This window comes from Epargyreus clarus, unplaced genomic scaffold (assembly GCF_041222505.1).
Source record: "Epargyreus clarus isolate Ecla_fem2 unplaced genomic scaffold, WU_Ecla_fem_2.2 ptg000014l, whole genome shotgun sequence".
NCBI lineage: Eukaryota > Metazoa > Arthropoda > Insecta > Lepidoptera > Hesperiidae > Epargyreus > Epargyreus clarus.
Genome location: NW_027332222.1, coordinates 8,503,220 through 8,530,983, shown reverse-complemented (window position 1 = coordinate 8,530,983; position 27,764 = coordinate 8,503,220). Strand labels below are relative to the sequence as shown.

Here is a 27,764-nt window from a genome sequence, read left to right as displayed (position 1 = left end):
ATCTTATCCATCAGGACTTATTGACACGACGAATCAACTTCAGATAGGACGAATCCTATCTGAAGTTCATTATAGGTAAACTGCAACTGCTCGTTAGTTACTTAACAATATAAAAGGAAAAAAAGTTGAGTACTCATCAAATAATTTCTGAATTTGCTACATATTTTCGTCAAAGCAGTCAGATGCAGGCAGATGAGCATAATTGCATCAATGTATGTGACAGGCGATGCTACTATTTCATGACAACGATGTTTCCTAGTTATTCGGAAAATTTAATAATGAAAATGGCTAATGTTTATTGAAATTAATCGTGTCACTATTTAAAGTTTTGTAAAACGTCTATGTAAAACGTATGAATATTTTTTTTACACGAATCGATATCCCTAATGAATAACTCGCAAATCATTTTGATAATGGCCACCTAACATTATTTGTCTTTTTAGTATCTATATATCACGATGCTTAGATGTAATTAAGAATTAAGATTTTAATAAGTACCTACCCAGACAACTTGGCTACATGGAATCCAATTATGTGGATTAGATCGCGGTCATCAATGGTTGCTGACCTTTTCTTTCATTACCATAATAACAGTCTATACTTGTGCATTATGCATAGGTACATAATAAACAATATTATTTTATTAGACATTTTTAAGCAACCCATAGCTTGCAGTATTGCAGTAAGCACTTATAAAACGTTGTAAATATTGAAATGGTATGATAAGATGAGGTACCACCTATGTTCGGTACTTATTTTCGGCGCTGACTACTTACTTGCCATATTAATTACCTACATTTCAGTTATTGCATTTTGAAACCGTAATTGATTAGACTCCACAATACTAATTTCTCCAGTTATAGGGGAATACTTGCCCAGTAGGACAGAAAGGTTACAGTAAACTATACTTAAGTGTACCTATAACATGCACACTACCCGATATTATTTGGCCACTCGTAGCCCATAGATATCCGTGTATGGTCTGCAACGTACCTTCAGCTGGATTGTATGCTGCTTCAAATAAAATCACGTCATATTTGTAGGTATTTCAGACAGCAGCGCTACACTATAGATATATAAATAAATATAGTATCTGTCTCGAAAAAATATGAATTATAACATCTTTATATGTTAAGTTAACGTTATTGCACGACTCATGATGCGAAGCATCAGAGAGTGCTTTACGATCGAAAAATTTTTTTCGCTTCATTTTAGCGGCTATTTTTATTATTATAGCCTTGATAGTTCACGGAATCAAGATATTTTGCATACTATTGTCGAGATAATTTAATGGAGATTAATTCCATACTTTTTAAAAATTGATTTACTGCAATAGAATTGGAAAAAAACACCAAAATAGGTCAAAAAATTTTCCTGTCCGTCATGTGTGAAACCTGAAAACACTGTAACTTGTGAAAAAATCCATCATTTGAGTTAATTTTTTTTTTTAAATTCTAATCGACGATTGTAGGTCACTGAATGCGAATGATTAATTAATTCAGTGTCGTTTAATTGCAATTAATAAAAAACGAAAACTACAAGACTGTATATCTATAGATATTATGTACATTTATTCCACCAGGGGCGCTTGTGCAGTACCTTCTTCCTACTACAGCTGTTTTTTTCGGCAATTATTATTTTTTTTTTTTTACGACTTAAGTTTTTTTTTTTTTTTTATATATTTCATAATTAAATGAGCATTATGAGTCGTGCACTTTTGGATTTTCCAAACTTTTTTATTATTATTATTATTATGGAATAATTTGTCACTTATGGTCATAGATAAGTATAGATATCTCATCGCCTTTTAATTGAAGGAAGCCATTAAAAGGCTTAGACGGCTGACATTTCTGTCAGCCGTTTAATGGCTGTCATGGTGTAATTTACGCGGAACAATGCCGACATGTGCATCTAAGTGGTGCAAAAACACGAAATCGGTGCGAAGAAATATCGTTTCATTCGTAAATGGTCTAAAATCTACATTTTTTTATATTTTTTAACACGAAAATAGATGACATTGACAATTTCAGTTATCAAAACTGGTTACATTTTCTTGTTCGGAGTGAGTAATCTTTACTATCTTCAGCCCACATTAGTCCACTGCTGGACATAGGCTTCTCCCAAGGCACGCCACTGAGCCCGATCTTCGGCTCTCCTCATCCAGCTAGCTCCCGCCGCCCGGCGCAGATCGTCGCGCCACCTTGCAGGAGGGCGTCTACACTACGTTTGCCTAGACGCGGTCTCCACTCCAAGAGCCGTCAAGAATCTCTACTAATCTATGCTTATGGTCAATAATTTGTTGCAGGATGCGAAGGAGCGCGCGTTACGCCGCGCCCGCGACGAATGTCCCTACGAGATCATCCCGAGCGCGCAAGCCCTCAAACCGGCCGATGAGACACCGGACCAGCCGCAACCGAAAGGGTTCCTCGGCTCTTATGGCATCGACTGCAAAGAAGTTAGTACTGTTAAGCTTTAAAATATATCTATTGTTGTTTTTGATCATGAGAAACATGTAGTTGAGACCATGGCCGGTTCAAGGTAAACGCATTGAGACAATGTTAAAGTAAATGACAATAAGAATATGCAATACAGAAAAGTATTAAAATATATTGTGAATGAAAAATGAAAATTTGTATAAATACGGCTTTAGCCTTTACTTTCCAATACTATCGTATTAGATAATTCAACAAGTAATTAATTTAAAAAATCAAAAACCCGACTGCAACAAAAAGGCTGAAGTAGAATTTCCAAAAGCAGTAAAATAGGCATTTCATTATTTTTATCCAGAAAGCCAAATACAAAGTTTCATAGTAGGTGTCTACTTCAAAAACAAAAGATGTTCAAATATGTAATATTATCCTATTTTATCCTCGTAGTGTTCATTTACGGTATATAAAGAACCTATGTGCAAAATTCCAGCACGCTTAAGTTCAGCGGTTTCCCTTTGCGTTGATCTCTGGCACAGCAACTCACTCATTTAGTCAGACAGTCATCGATGTGTATATACGAGTATATATGTACTAGCTGACCCGGCAAACGTTGTGTTGCCATATAAATAAAAAAGTTAAGGGTGAACAACTCTTATCACTTAGGGGTAAAAAAAATAGATAGTGGCCTATTCTCAGACCTACTGAATATGTATATAATATTTGGTGAAAATCGGTGAAGCCGTTTCGGAGGAGTACGGTAACTAACACGAGAATTTTATATATAAAATATAATATACATATAATTTATATATACGAGTAATTTCCTCTTAATTTCCTTTATTTTGACACCCTACTCGATAGGTTTGGTTAACTTTTTTTAAAACGTGTTGCTATTTCGCGAAAAAATCCACCATGTACGGTATATGAAATATATAAATTAAGTATATCAAAGTTTCGGTCATTATTTTACCTCATTAGATGTAGAATTTCATTATTTTTATCCAACAAGCCTGATACAAAATTTCATAGTGTTTGCTTCAAAATTGACGATTGTTCAAATGAACTTTTAACCCTTATTTTACCCTCTACGGGGTTGATTTTTCGGAGGAGGATAACTAAATGCGTCCTTGTTCCTATTCAGAAAGCCAAATACAAAATTTTATAGTAGTTGCTTCAAAATTAAAGGATTTCAAAAAAAACTGTTTTCTCCTATTTTACCCTCTTGAGGGTAGAATTTCCAAAAGGCCTTTCTTAGTACTTATTCACGCTATATATAGAACCTATGTGCAAAATTTCAGAATTGTAAGGTCCTTGGTTTAGGGTGTACGTTGATTTTTGAAAAATGAAAAAGTCGTTTAGTTAGTCAGTCAGTCAGTCACCTTGCTGTTTTATATATATACAAATATTTTTTTATAATCTCCGTTTAACTTCCTTTCATTTGATACCCTACTCGATAGGTTCGGTTAACTTTTTTTTTAAATGTGTTACTATTTCGCGCCAAAAATCCGCCATTTTGATTTTTTTATACTAACACCTATCTAAGGACACTCGGGTCATTGAGACAAATATAATGACACCTTAACTGTTGAAATTCATCCAGCCGTTTTTTAGATCGGATCAAATAAAGAAAGACAAACATACAAGATACGCGCGAAAAACGTAACCCTTCCTTGGCAGTCGGGTAAAAAGAAGATTCTCACAATTATAATACGTAAATACCTCTAAAACGGTGATATATTTATTATGTTTGCCTGGCCTCAGAAATGATTTTGACTTGTTCAGGCCTGGATAATTGTATTGTCAGATTAAGTACCGACCCTACCCACTTCAGATATTTTTGTTTCTTATTCTCTATTACGTAAAATTTTCTTTTAATCTAGATCCCGCCATACATGCGTCTACCACCCGACGCGTACGACAAGGTGAAGAACCTACGTCGGGAAGTGCCAGAGATATCCCCAGCGGCAGCGAGGATCGCAAACTACCCGCGGGAACCCATGCCAACAGTGGACTCGTGTGTGAACCCACCGCCCGAGGCCACGGGACCGTGCACCGTGAAGAAGGAGGACGTCGCGTTCGCTTGCCCACACGTCGAACCTCGCATACCCTGCTGCGATCCGGATAAAAAGGAATCGGAGTAAATTTGTAGTAATAAGTCGGGGAATTCACCTTGTGTTGTTGAGAAATTTAATGAAACCCGGGCATAAGATCCGGATAAAAAAAAAACAAAAAAAACTCGTACAGCTATGTCTTTATACCCTTTAAATGATTATTGGAAATTAATATTAATGGATCCGCAAATAAATTCCGGATAAAAATACTCGTGGGGCTCTTGTGCATTAGTGACGTAGGTATTCTACCTTATAATACTTGTGGAAACTTAGTATTCTAAAATCAAGGAATATCAACCGGATAATAACCAAAAATAATATTGAGTGTCTTATGCATTTGTGACGTAATGTAACTTTTAATAATTTCGGAATCTTAGTGTTTTATCCGGACATATGATCCGGTTAAAAAATTAAAGAAATATTCGTGAGAATCTTGTGCTTTAGTAGCATGTTCTATTTTATCTCATTGTATTCTATCCCATTAATTCTTTTAAGGAATTATTTTTATAATCCGGACATAGAACCCGGATAAGATACTTTAGAAAAAATACTCGTGTTCTGTGCATTAGTAACGTGTGAATCTTTAGATGCATAACTGTGTGTTCGTAATAGACTGATTGTGTTGTATTTAAAAATTAAAGATTTTTATCTATCTTCTACATATAATCTGTCTTGTTTGTAAATCTTAGTATTCCTTATTGTTTTGGGTAAAGTAGTTTTTTTTTGCGATTCCGGCATATGACTCATAGATATTCATGAGTTTCTCGCATATTTATTATGTGCTATTCATTTTGACAGTTCGAAAACTTTAGGGTGAGTTGTACCGTAGGCCCGTTTAGTTATAACGATAGCGATGGAATGTAACAATTCTGTTTTGAGCAAAGTTATTTGTCATTAACATCATTTGAATCACTGTCACCAAAATTTTAATCAACGTTGACAGGTAACCGAACAAAGTCGACCAGTTAATGTTAAGGGTATTATGACGCAACTTCACCCTTGAGTAAAGAGATGCAAGTATTCTTTACTTGCATATTTTAACTGTGGATTTAACGGTTAGTTAGGCTTTTGTTAACGTTACGGTTACATGATGCAACCCACCTTAAGTATATGTAAACGATAAGCGAGAGAAATAATACAATAGGAATATTCGTGTCATGGTACTATGTGCAACAGACCTATTGTTTCACATGCGTGATACAAGGCCACCGAGTTTTTGCATATTATGTGTAATTATTATAAGATGAAAATTAACTATATTAACTACAAATAATAACTTAATCAGTTAATCAGGTCTGTTCTGAATTCATCTTAGAAATTCAGTGTCATTTTTGTATCTTTTGCATTTTATTAAGGACTGCTTCCTATCACGCGGGTCACAAGCCATGCAGATCTTGTCCGTATGCGTGCTATTCACATCATATCATTTCATTGATAGTTTTCCTAATTTCTAACGCAAATTATCTAATGTTTACTTCATATCAAAAATCGAAATTTGTCAATGTATGAAAAATGTCAAATGTTGATCTTTGGTCGAACGTAATAACGGACGTAAACCAGATATAATTATTGCAAACGGGGCGCGGACAAATAAAAACAACTTAATCACGCATGCGAGTGATATACGCACGCGGACATAAATAGCATAAACCCGCATGAGTAGCAACAGGCACTATATTAGCTTGTCTTTATTGAAAACAACCGGTGATGGTTTGAAGGTGGTAGAACTCTTTGTGGTTCCACACCGGCGGCACCACCGCCACACCTATATCTATCTATTAACAACAGTGTTAAGCGCCGCTGTACTTTGGTTTCAAGGGTATATAAGGGAGACATACTTTTCCGAGGCGTTCCAGCTTAGTCCTCAGGGGTAGCGGCGGATCTGTGGCCAACCTCAGCACCCTTACCACGAGTTTTTACGTTTTGGAAAATATTACTGTTTTGGTATTTTTTTTTACTTATTTGCCATATTTCTGGAATAAACTTTCCATTCTAATCAGCGCCCCTAGCGGATTGTATCAGAACTATAGTGTCAGTAAAGTAACATTAAATGTCTAAATTGACAAAATGGCGCTTTAGTCGCGCAGAGTCATTTACGTAATACCCTATTGTATGAACAATAGACCCACGTCATTGCAATTATAATATTAATAATATTTACGAGCTAAGATGACAGGTAATTTAAGTTTATTACAACATGTTTACTGAAAGACATTAAATGATTAAAAGCAATGCATTTAATATAAATAACATACAGTACATTGTATCAGTACCGTTGGAAATAATTTTATCTTAATAGGGAGGGTAGTATTACCTAGTAAGCCCATTTATATTTATTGGAAACATATGAATACATTAACTTTTGTACTTTCATATCATATACGGTTATTTCATCACTAAATCTACAATGCTGAGTCCTGGGTTCAATTTTCTGTAGCATGAAGCTGAGTTTGCATATCAGCTTTGCAACCTGGGCGTTTAGCTATTGTTTTCATAGTCAAAGGATACACAAAATATTTAAATATATTAATTTATTACACGTACATGGCCGAAGGTGATAACTACCGTCCTTACTAAGTCATTACACCATTATTTGTACATATCACACGTATCAAGTATCATACATTTTATAAATATTATTACAAACAAAAAATAAGACTCTTTCCTTACATGTACAACTGTAGTAACAACTCTATCAATATACCTTTATATCTTTAATATATTTTACAACAGCAGATAACATTATTTATTTTGGATCGAAGTTCCTTAACGCAGCTTGTGATAGGAGGATAAATGGTGAAAATCGTCACGTAAGGAGAAAGAATTATGCCTCCTCCAAGATTCGTTTCAAGATTTTCTCCGTTTCTTGTTGTAATGTATGTATGTACGGGTGCCTCCGAGTATTGAAACTCGAACAGCGAGCATCGTGCGCGGTCGGTTGTAAATCCTCACATGCGTGGAAATTACAATAAAATAGATTTGTTTTTATTTTAAATCATACCCGCATATATTACTCATTATTAAATTTTTATAATGAAGATAAAGGAACTTCGTTTCCAACCGTACACCAATACTTTTTTATTTACAACAAGTATATAATAACGAGCCCGATGACTGTTAATGTGACGAACATTCCCCCGAACAAAACGTATTTGTCTTGAGCGACTCTCCGCTCTATGAGAGATATTGTCGCGTTTGACAACCCTAGCGTGTTCGCCAAGTCGATGAGTCTTCGATGCGCACCCTTTAAGGTTTCGCGGTTATACCTCAGCGTGTCTAAAATGTTTGAACCTGGAAAAAAGAGAACAATAACATTAAAAATAATAATAACAGCCGCAATAAAGAAAGTCTGTAACACATAATATCTTAGACTGACAAATTACTAGTAAATTTTCAAGAAGGTAGACCATTTGTACTTGGACTCCAAAGACACCATCGCCATACTTATTTCTGTCTGATAACAGCAGTATTACGTGTTCCTATTTGAAGGATGTGGAGAGGGAACACTACTTTTCCGATTCTACGTCAGGCCGGATACATATCTGTATCCGGCCTGACGTAGGATTCTTTTATTATCTGAGGTTGATTATAGATGTTCATGAGCGACAGTAGCCATGTACCTCAGGTGCACTGCATGTGCTCTTGCTGCATCAATTTTATTTAAAACGAAAATAACAAGAAAAAAATATGAAAAAAGAAATCACCTTGAAAGGAACACAGTTTTATAATAAAGTTCAAAAACGATTAATAAAGCTGATTCACTTAATGCATTTAAAACAAAACCAAGGGAAATCGTTACTGATAATTGTAAAATTAACAACCTGAACCGTAACACTTTACGATATTTTAAACCATTATATTTAACAATAAAATAAAATTGAAATGTCTATCTGTGACGTCAAAGTAAAAATGCTTTTTACTAAACGTATTTGTAAGTATACTGTCCCTACTTATAAAAATTATTACAATTTTTGAATGTACTTCTGTCTATCGATTTCTTCGGATTATACCTGAAGTGGACCTGAGCTAGACTGATTTTGACGGGACTATCATTGAGAGTTAACAGGTGTTACAAAAATAACTAAGGCTATTTTTATTTTAGAAAAAGCATTAGGGGTAAGCATTAGCCCCCCCTCGAAATAAAAAAATGTAGATTAAACCCCCAAATTTTCCCGACTTTTTAAATACGGGTGAAAGCGCAGCTCGTTCTATTTTAATAACCCAAAAACAACTCTCGAACAATATTTGTTACGTGGAAGGGAATTTTAGTATATAAAAAAATCTGCAATTTTGCAACCAACTGATCTATCCAAAAGTTGCGTACCGAAGATTTATTTATTTATTTTACATTACAAATAAGATAAAGCTTAGTTTTCTACAAATGAATCCTTCAAACTGGAAATTATCAAATTTCGATATTTGGTAAGCAAAATATTAGATAGATTGATTAATGATTATATTATTAATAACGTGCGTAGGTATGTGTGTTAAACAAGTTTTGAAATAAATTGTAATCTGCTTATGGGCGAACTCCAGTTCTGCTTGGAGTTGTATCTGAGGTAGATTGCGTGACCATTTACTAATTCTATTACATAAAAACGAGAAATTAATTAATGTTAAACCGAAATATGACTAAACTGTTCGTGATTTGAGAAACTTAGTTCTTCGTCTTCAATATATATAGATAACTAGCTGACCCGGCAAACGTTATGTTGCCATATATAATAAAAATGTTAAGGGTGAACAATTTACTTAGAAATCACATAGGGGTATGGAAAATAGATAGCAGCCGATTCTTAGACCTACTGAATATGCATATAAAATTTGGTAAAAATCGATAATGCCGCTTCGGAGGAGTACGGTGACTAACATTGTGACACGAGAATTTTATATGTAAGATTATGATAAAATGTATGAATTAACATACTAACAGAACTAAAATTGTAATGGTTTACTGTATTACAACACTACTGAGAATTAATTGCGATTGACGTTGTAGGACTCGGCTATTTGTCGGATAGCGAATAATAATTAAACAATAAGTTGTTAATAAAAGCTATTAAAGTTAATACATAAGCGGTTGATAAAATTACGTTTTACCGCGATCGACGACGATGATTTAGAACTATCGACATCGACTGATGCATTCTATTGTCGAACAATGACATCGATTAACCTGTCTTAATGGATCAATCCTATCGGTCGACGATCGATCAATAATAGATTTGGTACGTATATACTATAGTGAGCATTTGCCGAACCAACTTTATGCTCGATTGCTTCTCCTATCACATAAAAAGGCAATAAAACTGATTCAAAGGCTAATTCGCACATCACTGTGATCGCGCCAATCAATCTTTTGTACTTCGGAGAAACTCCAGGTCGTGTCAATGCTAACTTGTTTATCATAAATAACAACTAGTTTATATAACAAATTATGTTGTTGCTTTAGTAACTCGTCATTGTATGATCTAATCAAGATAGTTCTAAGTATAGTGACGTCAAGAAAAAATATTTCCGACCATAGGTATGCAGTCCATCTGACGGTATGACGCTACTGCCGCTCATGGACACATAATCAACCCCAGATATAGTTATAATCCTAACTAAAGACGGTCACGGATTGCTACCTGAGGACTAAATTGGAACGTCTCCCGTATCACATAAATAAAGTGGAACACAGCAGCGTATGACACTTGCCATTAGGCAAAAAGGGTGTAGCGATGGAGCCTAGTGATAAGCAGTGATAGCCTAGTGGTTAAGAAACGCGGCCTCTTGATCGAGAGGTCCGAGGTTCAAATCCCAGGCACCTCTGATTTAACAAAGTTATGTGCGTATTAGAAGTTAATTATCACTTGCTTAAACGGTGTAGGAAAACATCGTTAGGAAACCTGCATACCTGAGAATTCTTAAAAAAAAAGAAGTTTTCAAAGGTATATGAAGTCTACCAATACGCACTTGGCCAGCGCGGTGGACTATGGCCTAATCCTTCTCATTCTGAGAGGAGACCCGTGCCCAGCAGTGGGACAATAATGGGTTGATGATGATGATGATGATGATGGAGCCTCCGGAGTTCCATCCACAAAGGGTTCTAGCACCTTTTCTGCATATTCCATGTCACTCGCATATATCTTAGAAGCTCTATGAGAATAAAACAGTCATATGCCGCAACCACAGGCGCTAAAGATTACCCGTGAGATAATTTCACAATGGATTGATTCTTGATCGCGTTCTCGGTTCATGGCCAGCCCACCTCTCTCTTGTATCTATGGAACATAATTAGGACGCAGCTTAACATTGAAATATGCTACGTAACAACACAAAACAGTTTAAAGTAACACAAAATTCTAGCCAAAAAATATAAGAAGTGAAAAACATGACTCGAATAAATTCCTATGATTCTACCTATTTACTATGTATAAGTGAAATCTATTACACAATGTATTGAAAGGTGGTGGAGCCAAAATAGTTTTTGGGGACAACTGCCATACCTATTGCTATGACCTCTTCTTGCGTTTCAGTGGAATGTAGAAAACAAACCTACGTATTTATAATTACAAAAAAAAATGTTTTCTTGTTTCGCTTGTTATTTTTGTATTTTCTTCCGCATTGTAGGTACCTACGGGTATAAACATTTTTTAAACACGTATAGCCGACAGTATTGGTATTAAAAATGAATGTTTATGAGGATCAAGACATGAGCTGTATATTCTACGTCATTGTGAAGTTGGTCGTTGGAATATGTTTTTTGTAGTGTTTTTTTACCATCTGTATCGAGTTCGTGTTTGTGACCAATTACCCGTAGGTACGGCGAGGTTGTTCAATAATAATAATATACGGTTAAGTTCCAACTAAAACACGTATGTAATATGCATCACGAACACAAATAATTATTCCTCGTTTTCTTATAGGTACATTTATTATTTTTTACGAGATCTGAGGTTTTTGATCTTGATGGGACTTAAGCAACGCAAATCTTTAAAGAGTGAAGTATACAAATTTTACCATGATAAATATCAATTAAGAGCTATTTTAAAAATGCCCTATGGGAATCTACCCTAAGTGTGTCTTTCCAATAAAGATTTGCGAAATATCTTAGCTTTGAATGTGTATCAAATCATTTAATAGTTTTACCTGAATTTAGTTGAAAGTTTCATTAAATGAAACTCAAGCAGTGCTCTTGCTGAATTTGTCACACAGTTATAAGTAAACATGCACATCTCTGATAGAAACACGCATTAAAAACTAGGAACAAATAAATAAGAGTAACTCAATCAAGACTTCTAGAGTTATCGTAATGACATATATAATATGTATGTCAATAATTATTTGCATTATATTATTATCCCCAAATAAGTGACCAAATAACATCAACGTGATATCAAGTTTGTTTTTTAATTTCCCATTTAACAAAGTAGGTAGGTGTTTCATACATATAATTTTTCAAGTGGGTCTTCATGGCTAAATCCAAACTAAAAGAAATAGACAAAAATGCTGAAAGAAGTTACGAAGTCGATTTTAATAAACTCTAAAATTGCATCATTAGATTTTTTAATTAATCTATTTCCCTAACCAGGAATCGAACGAAGCCATTTTAAAAAAATCCACTCCACTTTTAATAGTCCTACTAAATGTTACCCCTACCCTGCTACCCCTGAAGACTAGTGGTAACGACTTGTATACGTATTTTTACCGCACTCTAGAATCTATCTAATATCAGCAGTCTACAATATATCAGCGCTTAATGCTGCTTTTATAAAAGTGCACTTAGAGTTCTACTACCTTATAAAAATCTCATGTCATACCGAAAACCGGGCTGCAATTATTAGTAATGTGAGTAGATATTGTACTCTGAACTTCAAACTACCTTTGATAACGAATCTAATTTAACTGTACCTAATTAGTTGATAGTAGATAAAAGTTTTCCATTGTAAAAGTTAACACATGTTATGATTATATATGTTATTTAATTTAAGGACAACGACCTTTTTCCTACAAGGGCAAAATATGAGTAGTTGAAATAACAAGATGTTATTAACAAAGATAACAATTATTATGAACACAATAAGAAGCATACAAAATAATAATGGACCTCCATATTCGTCGAGTAGGTAAGTCCATTAAGTATTTTTTAATTAATCATCGAGTAATCAAACCAATATTGTCCCATAGCTGGACACGGGTCTCCTCTCAGAGTGAGGCCATCAGGCCATCCACAATAGTGGCCAAGTACAAATTCATAGATTTCACATTTGTTTACTCGATCTGTTTAAAATATTGGGTAGGTATGTATGTATATATGTCTTATTTTTTTGCATGCCTGCAAAAAGCTCGACAGATTTTAACATATGAGGTGTCGTTAAATTCGTCTACATTGTGAGAGTGACATAGTCTACGTTAGTTGTCTTTAATTATATTTAAGCACTTTCTTATGTCTTGTACTTATGTCTTGAAGGAAGCAATGCAAGATTGTCTTGCAAATGCATATAATTATACCTTTTTTTTTGTTGACGAGGGGAAAACCTTCAAAAGGTACCCGACGCCATGGGAGTGACGCCGGGTTATGTGGGATTCTTACTAAAACCCTCCCGGTGGCCGTCCTCAACGCTTGTTGGAGAACTCCGGGATCTCCGACGGAACACAACCGGAGCCCTCCAAGCGCTATGCCCCGATCGGGCTCTACCCTGGGAGAGCAGTTTTCGCTCCTCCCACACCATGTAGTGTTTATGACGGTATGCGACCACACATACCGCCGTCCTTCCCGGGGTCGCTTGCTGGACGGTTCGAGCTCCCACGAGCTACTGATTCAATTAAACAGTATCATATATAACAATATTATATATATTAAACATAAACAATATATAATAATCATATATAATAAACCTTTGCTTTAATTAACCGGTTATCTGTGATTTGCTTAATTTATGGATTTTATAGTTATAATCACAGTTGCAGCTATTTTTAGTCTCTCAATAATAAAAACTGTAATCATACGTACTGTGATCATATTATGTACTAGCTGACCCGGCAAACTTTGTACCGCCTCAAAATCTATTTATCAAATATATTTCATATAAAACATAGCCTATGTTACTCGTGGATAATGTAGCTTTCGAATGGTAAAAGAATTTTTAAAATCGGTCCAATAGTTTTTGAGCCTATTCATTACAATCAAACAAACAAACAAAGTTTTCCTCTTTATAATATTAGTATAGATATGACGCAGCCTTAATTAACCATTCAATTAACAATCGTAACAATTCAGCCGAAACATTTAACTACTACAAATTTTAATGAACTGGCTGGCTGTTGCTTAGGCCATTCACGCATAACTTGACTACATACATATTATGTATCAATTTACAGGACATAAAAAGGAATATTTTAAATATATCCCGGCACGCTTATTTAAGTAAGTATACTTTAATTCATGAATTAAGTGACAAAATAAAACAGTTCCAACATACAAATTCATATTTTCCTGAAATGGTCGAACTGTCGGAACCACTGAACGAATGAATTCATCATATCATTAAACATTCAAATATAAAATATAATGACCACTTAATTATTTTCTGGTAATTACGAGTATATTATTACAGTATTTTAGCGCTACAGTATAATTTGCCTTGGATGTGCTCTTTGAAACCAATTAATCCATGCACTGTGTAACCAACATTTCTTTCCCATTAAGTCACATCATCATCATCATCAACCCATTACTGTCCCACTGTTGGGCACGGGTCTCCTCATAATGAGAAGGATTAGGCCATAGTCCACCCCGCTGGCCAAGTACGAATAGGTAGACTTCACATACCATTGAGACTTTCTTTTATAAATCTTTCAGGTATTCCCACGATGTTTACCTTCACCGTTTAGCAAGTGATAATAATTTCTAATAACATAATACTTCTAACATAACTTTGAAAAATCAGAGGTGCCTGAGATTTTGAAACAAAAATCCTAAAAATAAAGAATTGGTCCATACATTACTATTGTTCGTTCGGGCTACGCTGGTGATTCAAGGTTTTTTTAATTGATAAAATCTTGTATTGTTGTGGCATTTATGTAATGTAAGAAAAATATCTGTACCGCCTAAGTTGCGACGTTTGCGTCAACTCAAATTAATAAAAAATAAATCTATCAAATGATTTGCCTACCAAAGATCTAAATTTAACAATTCTAGTAGTAGTATGTAAATCATACATAATTAAAGTTCTCAAGGGTGTGTTAGAACTACCAATATGAACTTGCCGAGCAGTGTGAACTATACCCTAAACCGCCCTCTGCGAGAAGACCGGTGCCCAACAGTAATCTACTGAGTTGATAACAACAACAACAAATCTTACAATCGCATATTACAAGTCGCGATCGCATGCCGCAAAACCTTCGCTCTACAATCCGAGGCTTAATAATATAACGCCGTCGAATCGTGTCGCCGGAGCAGATACTCCGCTAACTAAACATTTAGTCGCGTGCGACTGTGCCGATCCGTTGTTTACCATAACACTAGTGTTGTATCGTCGCGAAATAAATTATGTCAATTAATTCAATTGAGTGCCAACAATTTTCTCGATGTTGAGGTCATTAAATAAATTGTGTTGTTCTTGTGTTTGATGCTCTGATACAGCTGAGACAGTTTGTGATTTCAGTGTATTTTTCCTTACGCCGGCACTATGTGGTGAGTACTAACAAAAATACATTTTATAATATTGCATGGGTATTTTTAAACGTAGATTTTGTTATTTTTTATGAATTCATCGTCATACAATTCTAAGAACTACTAATTATATTAGATGCCAGATTCGTCACAAAGATTTTTTGTGACTTACTATGAAGGCCATTAAAACCTTTTCAAACGATTAAGAATGATTTGTTATTTTTATTTTAAGGTGGCCAATATTTTAAAGTTAGTTAATAAAACGGTCACGTAGCTCTGTAACAACCGAAAATATATCATATACCTTTGTAATGATAATTTTTCAAGCCGTATTGATTTAGCTGTATAAAACTACAGGAAAGCCTGTGAGCATTGCAAGCCGCCTCTACAATACCGGTTCTGAGAAATATATCTAATGGTGAATCAATTTCATTGCCTTGGAAATATTAATACAGTACACAGAGTGCTTGTGAATATAATGTTACAAGTTAGAGGCTACCCTGACTGACCTATCTTTGACCCTGTGCCTCGCTAACATGAGCTTTGTTTTATATATACATTTTTCAAATCATTTTAATGAACACACGATAAACACCATTCTGTATATACAGTGTGTTCAGTAAGTACCACGACAAAGGTAGGGGAACATAGGTCAAAATATGACCTCTCAGAGAATTATTAAAAGTCACCATTTTTGAAATATCTATTGTTGACCTCTTAGGTCATCTTCTAACTTTATGTTGTCAATAAAAATGGGATATATGATTATGGACGAATTTCGACTATTGGGCTTAAACTAGCGAATGTCTATAACTACAACTAGTGTTAAAGAAATCGCAATTCTTTTTCTCGATGATAATAAAGATTTTGTTTGTATATAAACGATAATCAAGCACCAATTTCCTTTAGAAAGAGATGGGTTTAGGGATCGAGTATGCGTTCATGCACTTCATATATCTACCAAGAATGTTATTAAGGTGCATGCGTGTAGACACGTTTTCTCGTGATATTTTCCTATACCATTGAAACAGTGACACGATAATTAATTGTAATTTGTAATCTAGGTACTTAATGACACACATTGGCTGACAGAGGATGGAGTTTAAGCTAGTAGCTAGTAGACTGTACAAAGAGTTTCCTTATATAACAGAATGATTTAAGGAAGGATTAAAAATCTCATCAGATAAGAGATTTAAATAGGATATGAAAGTGTGATTACGTAGGCACCTAGGACTCGAACACGGATCTCTAGATTTGGAACTAATATGCACGCCACTGACTTCACTGCTTAAGATCATCTGCACGATTCTTGTTATAGATTCTAAAACTACTTTATTCGATTCGACATAAGCGACACGTTAAATATGACTCTCATTTTCATCATATAACGTCGGAGCAGCAAACGAGTATGCAGTCCACCTTATGGTATGTGGATTCTGCCGCCTATGGTCCTCAGATACCTCGCCTCTGATAAGATTAGTCTTACCTGAGGTCAGCCTCAGATGCTTTGCTATCCCGTAACAGAACTCTCAGATAAGTATGTTTGCCTTACCACATCCTACAAACAGAACCCACCAGCACTTCACTGCGAACTCTGTGATCAAAAATTTAAAAATACATATTTTTTCACATCAGCTACAATTAGGGTCGAATAAGTCTTTATTCTCGTTACTTGAAACATAACAACATTTTAACCTTTTTAACCGTGAATAACCGTTTAAACGTTATTTCTTATTGCAAACAAAAACTAAATCTTTGCTCGCCGTAAAATACGAACGCACGTCACTCCTTAAAATAAAAACATAACACAACCAACTACAAAAATATTCTCAAATATGCCTCAATATTTAATTATATTATGGGCTGTTTTACCGACTTCGAAAAAAGGGGAGGTACAATATTCCACTGTCTGTATTTTTCATCCTAATTGTTTTATCTTTACCTAAGAGCTACAAAAATATATTTAAAATTGCGGAAATACTATATTTTTAGTACTATCTATCTAGGTTCAAAGATAAAAATGTTTATTTTTTTGTGCTACTTACGATTCTTACGAGTAACGTGACCAAACCAAAAAGAAAAACATATTATCAAACTGTGTGGTGGAAGAACAAAATTACATTTTATTACGAATATCTGCCGAATAATGAACAATGTCAGCAGAATAATTTAAATTTATGTACCTTAATGAGAAAAAAAACGCTGTTAGTCCACAACATCGCAATATTATATTAAATATGTTAATAAAATAGACATTATACTTCTGTAACAATCTAGTCTCCACGAATCTCACGGCTCATGGGAACTTGGCAAAAAAAAGTTGAAGCAATTGAGTAGTGGCCTCGAATAGCAAAGTAGATGTTGTAAGAAATATTGGTTAAAGGTATTAGAACCTGTCGTGGAACCACAACGGGTTTTACCTCGGTTTCGGCGGAGACGAAGAAAGTGTCGGTTTTAGTCGGTGGTTTGGTTGGTACAAAAGTGACGCACCTTTTATCTCTACTTTTATCTATCTTTAGTTATAAATGTGTAAACGACAATTTCCACGTACCATCGGGTAGACTGCATATTTCTTTTGCTGTCTAGAAAGTAAAATAAATGAAAATCATAGCAATAGAAATAGAGTTCGATTGCAAACCACCACCAACTTAATACATATATCTGTGGTTTAAATAATAGTGGTGTAGCTGTTGTATTTTTCTAAGTAGGTATTGTACAAAAGATGTTATGCTTTGTATCTTAATACATATTTACTGAGCAGAATTTCATGCTAATTTTATAATAACCCTTTCTTGGCAGTCCGATAAAAATTGAAAAGTGTTTACAAGCCTCTTAAATACACAAAATGATCTTCCGCTATTGCAACAGATGGCGCTGTTTACATTATATAAATTACATACGTGTACATTAAGATTTTCTCAGAATAGTTTCCAGTAAGTGGTTACTGCACCCATGGACATTTATAATTAACCCCAGATAAGATAAGATTCTTACCACTTAATACCCGGGCACAGATGCGCCATAATACCTGAGGACTAAGCTGGAATTCCTCAGATAAGTATGGTTTCATTACCACACCAAAAACTTTCCCCTTCACATTACTTCCATCTACTTTCTATTTTATTTTTGTTCACTCTTTGTGCACCCTTTTTTATTTATATTTTCTTCATATTGCGTTGTCATTTATACCTAATATATAATATTGAAACATGCTCCTTATTATACTTACAACAAAATATATTTATCATTATTATACCTAGAACTTTTTTCATAATAAAATTGTAAACAACTTGTAATCTTAAAAACCACTAATATGATGTTTTGTAAGGCTTGACTCATACAAAGTCGCAAACAAGCTAAGCAAATTAAGCCTTCTAACAACATGATTACTCCCTTATTACCTGTACACCTACTTTATGATGTATCCGTATTTAAATCATGTAGTTAATCAAGAAAACATCATTCATTTTGAAAATTGAAAACGTCTGATGACTATAATATAAAGTAAATATTTGGCTGAATCATGAGTATATTTTTTTGTGATACAGAAGTTTTTGAAGGTACAGATTGATGGTAGCTTCACTACGGCCTATTTCTATTTCTATTTCTGCCTAATAACAGCATTATTAAACTGCCGATAAACTGTTTTACAGTTTGACAGATTATTATTGTATGTGACAATGTGCCTTTAGATGAAAAATAAATTAAAAAAAAAAGTGCTGCTGTTTTGTGGTTTGGTGGCAAGTGAAATATATCAATTTATCTGTCCCTTATCCCTACGCCTTCTGTCTGTCCTTCTCCCGTATGTCTTACTCACAAAATACAGTTAATCCCGTTTAAGACGATTTTATAGGGACCCAACCAAAAACGCGTCTTAAGCGAGAAAACGTATTAAGCGGGATAAGGCAAAACTATAAGATCTTCAATGGATTGAATTTTGTAGGGTGTCACGTTGTCATCAAAAGAATATCCAGGAAAACCCTGCAATATCACGGGTCCTTCTTCTTCTTCCACCACGACGTGAACTCCGTTATTCCTGAAACCTGCTTTGTTGAAACAATTTTGAATGGTTTCAGGTCTAATTGCTTCCCATGCTGCGGCAATGTTTAAAATCAAGCCAAGGTCGTTTGCCATCAGGGTGTTCAACTTCTTGAAGATAACGATAAGTCTTGTCCAATAACCTTGTTTATGGATCTTTATGATTCCCTGATCCAGCGATTGTAATTTGCTTGTCACCTTTGGAATGCGCTGGGGGGTTGGCTGGGAGGCTTGCGTTCAGTATTCGAGTGTTCCTTCAGCCAGTTACGAATTAGGCGTATTAAACGGGATGACGAAGCGTATTAAGCGTTAAGAAATGTATGAAAACATGTCTCAAAATGCAGGGACTTGCGTAAAATGGCGTATTATGCGAGAAATCGTATTAAGCGTGATCGTCTTAAGCGGGTTCTACTGTATATACTTATCCAAGGCATTACAACTAAGACCTCAGATGAAGGAACTGTGGTTGAGCTCAGGCGCAACTTCAATATTTTCTGTTGGTGATTTGCTGCTGCAAGTAGCTAATGCTATTCATGGACATCTATATAATGAACCTCAGATAGATTTAGTCCTGCCTGAGCAATGCCTAATACAGGTGTGACCACAGACCTGTATAGCAGGTCATGTAGTACATGTAACATTGATGCCTCCAGATTTAAATCATGAAGAGTTCTGCAGCGGTTAGATATATTTTGTACTTTTAAGACTAGAGACCAAATGAAATAGTTCAAGAAATATCTCATGGCAGAGTGGTTTCATCCAAATCTTTTATTTTGATGAAACCGCAACTTCAGTCTGTCACTAATTCGAACCAAACCATTTACCAACCGAACCAACTACAGCCAAATATGTCCAAAAAAGATACTATACCTGTATGAATCATTTCATCCACATTTCTATGTGAGTTCTGCAGTGACACCTGCTCCTGTGCCATATAGTCCACTGTGATCTCTGTGTGGTCGTGCCCAAAACGCCTGCTCAGTAACTGTTCCCGCTCTGTGCGCTCCTGTTCACGCCTCCGTCGTTTGTTCTGGGCGTTTATGAGGGATGCCTTAAATGTAATAATGTATTAATTAGATTTTGTTTCTATAAAATATATACAGGGTGAATTTTTCAAATAGGCCTTCAGGGCCAAATCCGAAACTATAAGGATTAGCGAATAATGCTGAAAGGAGTTACATGGCCGATTTTGATAAAAACTAAATATAATCTATCTATTATTATGATCCATTGAGAGGTTATGTTTTGAGAAATTTAGAAACAAATTATGTAATAAATTAAAAAACGCCCCTATGGCCCGCAATATATAGACACCAGGCATGAATTCATTGAAAAGTTAACCTGCATTTACAAATATGTATATATGTATTTTAATTTATAGGGTAAATAAATAAATCATTCATCATTTTACGGCACATATGCAACTTGTAAATGTTTAAATAACTCTCACCAAAGAGTACAAGTAGTTGCAATGAAAAGTATGCCGTTTCAACTTGTTAACTTATTCACACCTAGTAAGAATCTATCTATAGTAGTTAAAAGTTACCTGAATATGTTTATTGTCATATTTTAACTGGTCAACCCTCATTTTCGCCATGGGCCTCTGATTAAGAGGGGTTTTGAACACCATGATGTCCAACTTCTCACAGTTTCTGAAATTTTAAAATAAAAAATATTAATATTTGCTAAAATTAACATAATTTTTCAGTCTAAATTTTTCTAGTACAGATAGGTATTTTTGACAAATGAGCATGTATAATCTATAACCAACTCTATACAATACAGGGTTCAACGTAAAACCAATCACAGATGTGTTGCGACCCTTAAAGACTAACATGGTTACCTCTCATGTGAGTCAGCTGACATTCTCACCCACCAATTGAAATGCAAGAAGGGCTTCATCCTACCCATGGAGTAGATTACGGACATATGCAGGCCATGCGTGATGTGGAGTCACTACTAACCACCAGGAACACTGCATGGTTTGCTACTTATATGTGCTATTAAAAAAATTATGTGACCGGGGATCAAACCAGAAACTATACTTACCATAGAACTTGATATGCAAAGATTTAAATACATAATTATTATTTATATTCTTTTCAATATGTTCACTATGGCATGTCATTTTAAATTAAAGGGACTTCAAAATGTATATAGTATGCAAAGTTACAAGGTAATATTTTAACTAATTATAGGTATTAAAAACAAATATAATCTATGTATTTGGAACTCACGTGTTAACTGCATTAATTCGTGACTGAATGGCATCTTCTATATCAACAGAGTCAGGGTTCTTCTCTAAACGAATGAACAAATCCGATGTCTCTTGTATTAATTGGTTTGTTTGATGATATAACGTCTCCATACTGTTTATTGGAAAAATAAAACTGTACGCATTATCAAAAGCAAGATTTTAAGTTTATATTATATTAAAATACAACAATATAATTAATTGCTCAATCTAAATTAAAATTGCTTGCTCCGGTTCACAATATCACGAATTTACAATTACACACAGCACAAATGTCATACTGACGTGTTGCCACGTATACGTCAAAGTGACAACTGCTTTACGGTTAGCAATGATAATTATATTTTACAGCCTCAATTCATAAAACGTAAAAATAACTATAATATGAATAACATTATTTTAAATTATACATACACACATTACTGTATACCATTTTAAATTATATAATGACCATATAATGTTAAAGTGTATATGTAAATTTTACATTTGTTATTATTTAGTGTTATCTGTGGAAGTAAAAGAAGGACGAATAATGTTGTGAATCATGGACTTAACTCCATTAGTCATAAAAACTTGTCTTTAGTTCAGTAATTTATTCTATCGTATTTTGTTCGTTCGACTAACTCGACTTTGTTGTACAATTTTTGAGAGTGATTTATTTATAAACTTCGTCTATTTTATATATCTAAGAACCGGCTCGAGTGAAGTGAAAATATATAGTGAAGTGTTATCACAATGGGGGACGCGTGTCAAGCCTGCCTCACAAGGGTTCCTTATGCAACCCTCATAGCTACGATAATGTGTTGTTTGGGCGTGGGGGTGTTCTGTGGCACTATGTACAGAGGGTCAGCCCTTTCTATTTTGATGTTCGATGAAGTGTTCCACTTCCGTCTGATATGGATCGAGGCTTTGCAAATGATATTTATCGTCGGTAGCGCCTGCATGGCTGCGCTGGGATTCATGTTGTTATGTTTGGGATGCCTAACAACAGGTGCGACTAGACAAAAGGTGTACAGAGCATGGCGAGCTCGAGTCGGCGGGCGGATATCTTGTGCGGTTTTCATGATAATCACGTATATTCTCACGTTTACGTGGATTATCCTGCTCGGATTCCTTGTTATTACGACGTTCTTATTCACGATCTTTTGGAAGCTCTGCTCAAAACCGAGATACGTTGAGCAAACTTGCATCGACTTTACACAATTCGACTTCATGTTTCCATCTTCAGTGCGACAAGAGGACATGAAGCTTTGCGAGACTCACAAAATTAAATTATTCTGCAAAGATTATGTCGAGAAGGCGGAATTCATGTTTATTCTGGCGATGGTGTCCTGTATTCTGGTAATTCTGAGTTTGATTCACTACCTGATGTGCCTGTCGGCGAACTACGCTCACATCAGAGACCACAAGAAGTTCCAGGAGCTGCAAGAGCTGCAGTACCTCACCAACCCGGACCTCCATGCCTCTAAGGACAGATTCTAGTATATGGCCCGTGCGCCTCTGCTGCGCTCCCTAGAGGCCAGTACTAAGATGTGACACACATAACGTACTGCTGCACGCACATCCTTAAAAGTGCACTAAACAATCAGAAAGACTGACATTCAGTGAATGATTAGATTCAGTACTGAATTTTACATATCTATTTAAAGAAATTTTTAACAAATTTTTTCTATACATTAAAGTGCACACTGTAATTGAACATAGATGATTTTCATATATTTGTACTTTAACATTCCATTAGACGTAAGACATATTGTGTTCAATTGTTTTATTGTTGCCCGATGTTACTTGATACGATTATAACTTATACTATAGATCTTTTTATTAGATTATAAGCTCCAAATACTGTTTAAGATTTGGTACAAATTGTAATAAATTAATGTACAACTGTATACTTTGAATGTGGGTGTTTACGAGGAGTATTTACATGTAATATAAGAAACAGTGTAGTATTTGAGAACTTTAGGTAAATTTGATGCAGTACAAGCACAATATCAAATTTTGACAATCTGCCTACTAGAAAGTGACAAATTATGACCCTAGGAGGCAAACATCAAATAGATTAATTATTAATAATGGAGATAAACTGACCAATGCACCTTTTTTAATTAGGCTTAATTATATTATATGGACTTTGGGAATTGGGTCGTTGGGAACATGAGAAAAAGATAATTTACATATACAGTGTAAACTCCATGTAACGTCACTCGATTTAACGACAAACTCTCTAAAGCGTCGAAAACAATTGACTTAGTTGGTTTAGCTTGTATTCCATACAATGATACACTCTACATAGCATTACACTCACTCTCAATAACGACCACAATTGAGTAATAAAAAGTACCTTTTAAGTTGCTAAAATTAGTAAAAACTGCGCACCTGTGTACGTTCTTTTGTCGCTTTATTATCCTAGCCCGCAATAAACTCGACTGTCGGCATCATGCGTACGAAACTTTCTAAGAAATTGGTTCTTTTACTTCCTTGGTCACCAAGATGCCTCAATATCAGAAGATACAAATAAAATAATTTAAAAAATATAACAAAATTACTGGTGCAGCAAAAGACGTCAGACAAAAATAACAGACTACACGCAATAGCGTTCAAATAAGATTATTTTTTATGTACATAACTACTAACACTAGACTGAAATAAACTTTTTCTTTTTCTAATTCTGATTTTTCTTCTCCCCATTTAACGACCACTCTCTATAACGCCATAAAATGGACAGTCCCTTCAGTGCCGTTATATAGAGTTTACACTGTAGTTAAAAAAAGACATATTCTGTCGATATTGCATGATGATTCTTTTGTTTCACTAGCTTTATTGCTTTAATCTTTTTGATACCATTGGAATGTACACATACACTCATTGCAGTGTCAAATATTGTAACATTACATTGTTGTACTTTTTCAATGAACACTTGACATACTTTTGTTCCACACTGGGTTCTTATATTACATGAAAATGCTCTCGGTAATTAAGACATTAAGATGGTGATGAAGATGACAAAAGTATTCAGTTGTCACTTCATTGCTCTCTTTAAACCACACTTGTATATATTTATGACATTGTCGATGTAATAGCAAGTATTGTACTAGATAATGTATAACATCTCATATTGTTGTTTCACAAACAATTTAAACTCAATATTTACTGTAACATTTTAATATTGCCTTTAGAAAATTTTATAGCTTTACAGGGCATTGAAATAGTTGCCAATTTTTTATGAGATGGACCATTATTGTGGGTATGGCTTGAAATGTGGTGAGTGCTCCAATACATGCAATCCAATGAATGCAATTGCCTACTTCAAATAAGCACTGCAGCCTCATTTCTTCTGCAATCACATTGAAATGATTATTCACTCACCGAAAACACTGTTGTAAGATGCCCTTAAAATATAAGTAAGGATAATTGGATTAACTCCATATTTATGTAACAAAGGAATTAATTAATTGCATTTATATAACAACAAACATATATATTTATGATGATTAGTACAATGTTTAGTATTAGAATTGCACAAAATAATAATGTAAATGCAAATCACACTTATGTTTAAGCTTGTATTCTATAAATTATTTAATGGAATGTAACCTTTTAGACTGGTTTTACTTAGTATAGTCAGCCAAGGTTTTAAATGGGTTGGAGAGATCATTAGATTGCAGACAAAGCATACAGATTAATGGGGTTAATATTGGGCTTCAGGGTAAAACTAAACAAATTGAATTACAGGCTAAGTAGGCATTGTTATTAAATTGGCAATGTCATACACATCCACCATTTAGGTGATCACAGAAACCTAGAAAATAATATAGCATCGGCCAATTCTAAAATAAATATCAAATTTGCCTGTACTTCAAGTCATAAGGTTTTTACGACAGTGTCAATATTGCACCAACATTAACTGATGTATGACGCTATGACTGATATGATGGTTAACCATGTTAACCTACAACATACGGTTGTTTACATAATTAATGTTTTTGTGTTACATGCATTCCAAATTTAGATTTCTATTATTTATGATTTATTGCAAAATTAGATTTTGTTACAAATTTTCTATCATACAGCCACAAAAGCACCAACATGGGAGGTTTGCTGTAGCCATATTTATTTAAAGCCTTGACTACCCTTTTTCTATAGTATTGACGTTATTAAGTTTTAAAATGTTATGGTCTATTGTAAGACTGAAAGCCTAAGTTTTGATACCCACCTAATTAGACCAGTGGAAAGCTATGAATTAGGGATTTTAGTAGTTTTTTGTAACTGCTATATTTGTTAACTGGCAACTCATTCTAAAGTTGATATAACATGTGTTAGTGGACTTGAATTATCACAGGTTTAATAATGAATAATTATAAATTCCCCTTTTTTAATGTGCAAAATTATATTAGGAATAATAAAGTTAATCTGTAAAATATCGATATTCGGTATTTGTTTGCTTAACTGTAAAACAGGCAGCTGAAAGAGATAATTTTATAATACTTTTTTTAATGTACATTAATTTACAATTTGATGTCATGTTGCAACCAAATGATATCATTTTGATTTTGCACTATGTACCTAGTTTAATTAATGATTCCCTATACATAAGTATTTCTATATGTACTATATGCAGTAGTAAAAAACATGTACAAATACATATACTTACATATAGATACCTAAAAAATTGTGGCTTAAGATTGGTGATTTCACAAAAATTATTTATATTATTTTGCAACTTTGGCTGTAAATTTAAATAAACAAGGAATTTATATTTGCATAATTACATACATTCTTTTTATAATTGTATGTAAGCTGAAAAATGTTTTATTTGATTTTGTGAACCTATTTTACTTAAAAAATATTTGATTAAAAATAAATTTTCGTTTAAAAATTGTTCGGATTTATAAGATGCTACAATGGGTGTATTTATCCTGTATGTTTTAAGTATTAAATTCTTGTTGCTAATTAGGTACTTTTCTAAGGAATTTTTATCATCAGGATAATTTAGCATAGCTAAATGATTTGTTTTGTTTATATATTGATTTGTTAATAGTTTTAAAATTTCAATAAGGATCTTTTTATGACGTTTTTATGGATTATATGGCGACAATAAAGTATATAACATGAAGATTGATTAGTGACCGGCTAATGGTTTTCAGTGGGTCTACCATTTTAAATTTATTATTACTCTTTGCACTTTTTTAATGTAAGAATAGTGTAATAATAAGATATACACACATATAGTGTTAGTTTTTATTTATTAATTAATCCTTTTTAAAATATAATTATAGCAGTGTTTATCGCTATAAAATATTCCTATTTAAGTAGAAAATTGGACCTTGTTGATACGAGTATACCTTCGCTATATATGTTTTCTAGTGATAAGGGAGAACCCAGATATTGTCTGTATGGAACAAAAACGCGTATGTTACTAACAGTAAAATTTCGACCATTGAATTTTGCATCAGTGAGCTTTAGTGGCAGAAATGGGAGAATATAGCTATATACATTTAAGATCAGTGTACAAACGCCACAATCGGATCCATAGAGACCTCTCTGACGAACACTCGAAACACCCGGTGTAACTCAGGGAACTCCGCACTCTTGCACCCAAATAAAACACAAGTTATCAAAGAGCACAAAAGTTTATTTGACTGGCCTCTTATAGCAGCTACAACGACAAGTCACCACCGCGTTTCAGAATACATGTAGCGCCATCTATCTCATCGGTGGGAAAAACAATGTGACAAGTGACATCCAGTGACAAATTGCTGCCATTACTATGCCAGTAACACCGATCAATGTATGTACATTGAACATACCGCCCACCATGGACAGTACGTCCATCTCCTTAATACAAAATGCTACATAATCTTACATTGCTTTAATCCTACCGCCCACCATGAAGTAATTCACAAAAAAATCAAGGGGGTTTCGATACCAGAGGACTGTATAAAATTTCTCCAATAATAATTAGACTAAAGCAATGGTAAAAGTTATGCTAATCAACTACTCAACAGCAAATACAATTTAGCAAATACAAACACACAAAAAATCAAATAAATTGAAGATGGGCTAGATGACACTTTGACTTTAAATGTAACTTATAAGGAAAGCTATAACTAATAATACATAAAAATTCAATCTGTGACAGGCAATACAATTAATTTAGACACAGGTCTTTTAATGATTGAGTCCTTGCAACGCAAAGATACCACTCTCGTCACCTGGTCCGGACCAGGATGTTTATCTACAATCAGCCCATAGAGCCACCTGGCTGGAGG

At 34.3% G+C, this 27,764-nt stretch overlaps 4 protein-coding genes across 4 annotated transcripts in view; 3 read left to right on the top strand and 1 right to left on the bottom strand.

Moving 5' to 3' along the window:
• Positions 1-4,672, top strand: part of LOC140747443 (EF-hand domain-containing protein 1) — a 63,194-nt gene extending 58,522 nt beyond the window's left edge. The window contains exons 14-15 of the mRNA XM_073079900.1: positions 2,306-2,455; positions 4,310-4,672. Of these exons, the coding sequence (XP_072936001.1) occupies positions 2,306-2,455; positions 4,310-4,570 (411 nt within the window). The 3' untranslated portion in view covers positions 4,571-4,672. The remainder of the gene's footprint in view (positions 1-2,305; positions 2,456-4,309) is intronic.
• A 2,087-nt stretch (positions 4,673-6,759) lies between these two features.
• Membrin (golgi SNAP receptor complex member 2) lies at positions 6,760-21,780 on the bottom strand. The gene is made up of 4 exons (XM_073079898.1): positions 21,476-21,780; positions 20,785-20,890; positions 20,109-20,289; positions 6,760-7,831 (listed from the first exon to the last, which is right to left on the bottom strand). The coding sequence occupies exons 1-4, from the start codon at positions 21,604-21,606 to the stop codon at positions 7,623-7,625; spliced, it is 627 nt and encodes a 208-aa protein (XP_072935999.1). The 5' UTR covers positions 21,607-21,780; the 3' UTR covers positions 6,760-7,622.
• LOC140747441 (multiple C2 and transmembrane domain-containing protein) overlaps positions 15,009-27,764 on the top strand; it is an 86,465-nt gene continuing 73,709 nt past the window's right edge. The window contains exon 1 of the mRNA XM_073079896.1: positions 15,009-15,221. Within this exon, the coding sequence (XP_072935997.1) occupies positions 15,217-15,221 (5 nt within the window). The 5' untranslated portion in view covers positions 15,009-15,216. The remainder of the gene's footprint in view (positions 15,222-27,764) is intronic.
• M6 (neuronal membrane glycoprotein M6) lies at positions 22,033-26,721 on the top strand. Its single transcript, XM_073079891.1, has one exon. It carries the CDS (start codon positions 22,228-22,230, stop codon positions 22,972-22,974), a length of 747 nt encoding a protein of 248 aa, XP_072935992.1. The 5' UTR covers positions 22,033-22,227; the 3' UTR covers positions 22,975-26,721.

Bases quoted from the DNA above. Each gene is read 5' to 3' on its own strand.
- Membrin (XM_073079898.1), bottom strand. From the start codon at position 21,606: ATGGAGACGTTATATCATCAAACAAACCAATTAATACAAGAGACATCG. The intron at 20,290-20,784 runs GTAACTTTTAAC...ATTACATTTAAG, and splicing joins ATGACAATAAACATATTCAG to GCATCCCTCATAAACGCCCA. The intron at 7,832-20,108 runs GTATAGTATCTT...TCTTTTTTCCAG, and splicing joins GGATGAAATGATTCATACAG to GTTCAAACATTTTAGACACG.
- M6 (XM_073079891.1), top strand. From the start codon at position 22,228: ATGGGGGACGCGTGTCAAGCCTGCCTCACAAGGGTTCCTTATGCAACC.